The sequence below is a fragment of the Puntigrus tetrazona genome, chromosome 25 (assembly GCF_018831695.1).
Source record: "Puntigrus tetrazona isolate hp1 chromosome 25, ASM1883169v1, whole genome shotgun sequence".
NCBI lineage: Eukaryota > Metazoa > Chordata > Actinopteri > Cypriniformes > Cyprinidae > Puntigrus > Puntigrus tetrazona.
This window is the reverse complement of record NC_056723.1, coordinates 12,279,994-12,281,992: the sequence shown is the minus strand read 5'-3', so window position 1 is coordinate 12,281,992 and position 1,999 is coordinate 12,279,994. Positions and strand designations below refer to the sequence as shown.

Sequence of the window (1,999 nt, the reverse complement as noted above, 5' to 3'; positions counted from 1 at the left end):
GTATTTATTTCATTTTTATTAGTGCTGTCGAACAATTATTCATGATTAATTTAATCCAAAATAAAAGTGTTTACTCAATATAGTTGTGTGTTCTTTGTATATTTATTATGTATATGTAAATACACACATGCGTGCATATTTTTCAGAAAAAAATTATGTAAGTAGATGTAAATATTTTCAAAATATAAACTATATGTGTGTGCAATTATATATTCAACACACATATATTATGCAAGCAAAAACTTTTTATATTGGATGTAATTAATCATTCGACAAATCTAATTTTTATATTTATTTTGTGACGTTTAGTTAATTAGATCTAATTCTCATGCATGTTGTGTCCTGGGAAAATGTCCTGCAAAAAAAACACCGTTTAACCTTTCTACGTCTCCTCACTTTCCCATTATGGCATTTATTAATTACCATGTAACCGATCTAGCAAATTAGACACTGTCACATATCAACCACACAAGTTCTTCTCAAGGCAAACATGAAAACAGGATGCCGCGTGTGGTGAGGCATCTTTGTTCAAACTTCCTGTGAGTTTGCCCCTTTGCCATGTGCTATCTGACACCTCTCACTGCAAAAATCCCAGGTGCCCGCACCACAGGGCCAACTCAGATACCAGAGGTTGGCAAACATCAGAGTATCAGTTTCCCCCCTCCGTTACCTCTAGCTGTGTCTCTTGGCAGGTTTTATCACTTCCTTTTCCTCCACTCCCTATCTTTTTTTATTCTTCTGTCAAGCCTGCGTGTTTGTTTTGTGAGTGACCCTAGGACGTTCATGAGCTTTATTTCCTTCTCTTGATCTGTGGATCAGAAATGAATATTCATTCCAAGTGAATATCTAAAAATATAATTAATCCGGTGGAAAACAAGATAAAAACTAATTTATTAAATAGAATTAATTTTAAAACAATTTTATAAAATGGCCTTTGAATCCTAATTTGTACTTTGAATTAAAAAGGCTAATTATTATGTCTACTGTAATCATGGTCGTCATTAAGGTTTTGTTATTTTTTTTTGTTGATAGGTTTGCTACAAGAGAGAGAAACGCCTTGCTCCTATATAACGGCAGGTTTAATGAAAGGCATGATTTCATTGCGATTGAAATTATTGAAGAGCAAATCCAGCTGACCTTCTCTGCTGGTAAGTAAGACAATTCATTTTAGTTTTAATAAAGTATTGAGTTGTTTTGTGCCTCTTTTTTGTGTCATATTGCTTAGTTTTGTCATTTTATGTCATTGTCATTTTGTTGTTTTGTCTATTTTTGTTTTGTTTTGTCTTTGTATCTGCTAAATGGGTTTTAGTCGGATTTGATTCCGAACAAAGCTCCTTTTTTGAGTGTCATATCTCGAACGTAAGTGCGTACGGATGTATCAAGAGCCGTGCCAAAGGAAACAGGTGGTCAAAGAGCATTAAAACACGCTTCCTCTGTCTACCTGTTCCTTTGTTTTGTCTAACCTCACACATCAAGAAGAGTCACTGTCCAGTCAGTGAGCGCGAAATACCACGTCCCGTCTCAGGTCAGAATTATTTCCATAGGAAATACGACAGTGGAATTCATCCCTAGAGCGTCTCGGTATAAACAGATGCTTGTTGCGTCTTACTACCACACAGAGGGTCATCCGTCCGCATGAGCTGAGAATAAAGACAGTGAAAGGCATTTCCTCCACTGTCCTGGAATGCAAAAACATCAAACAACTCAGCAATTCTGGTAAATTATGAACCCTTAAAGGTCAAAGGTTCGTCCCAGCTTACTAGCCATCACTCAACATAATTGAGTGAGAGAGAAAAACAAATAGCTAAGATATTTGACATTGGGAGGGAAAGTGCTGTCCTGGGATGTCCTGACACTATTATCCCCTCGATAATGATTTACTTATTTTGTCCACTAGACTGGAAAAATGCCACACTAATTAAAATCCTGAAAGTGATTTGGAACAATTTAATTAGTTTGTGATTTTTCCTTGTAATGCATATAGTGTTAAGTGTTAAGC

At 35.8% G+C, this 1,999-nt stretch overlaps 1 protein-coding gene across 1 annotated transcript in view; it reads left to right on the top strand.

Annotated features, from left to right (window-relative positions):
* Window positions 1–1,999, top strand: part of LOC122331283 (cadherin EGF LAG seven-pass G-type receptor 1-like) — a 15,727-nt gene that overhangs the window by 7,552 nt on the left and 6,176 nt on the right. Inside the window, exon 5 of the mRNA XM_043228854.1 lies at window positions 1,033–1,148. Within this exon, the coding sequence (XP_043084789.1) occupies window positions 1,033–1,148 (116 nt within the window). The remainder of the gene's footprint in view (window positions 1–1,032; window positions 1,149–1,999) is intronic.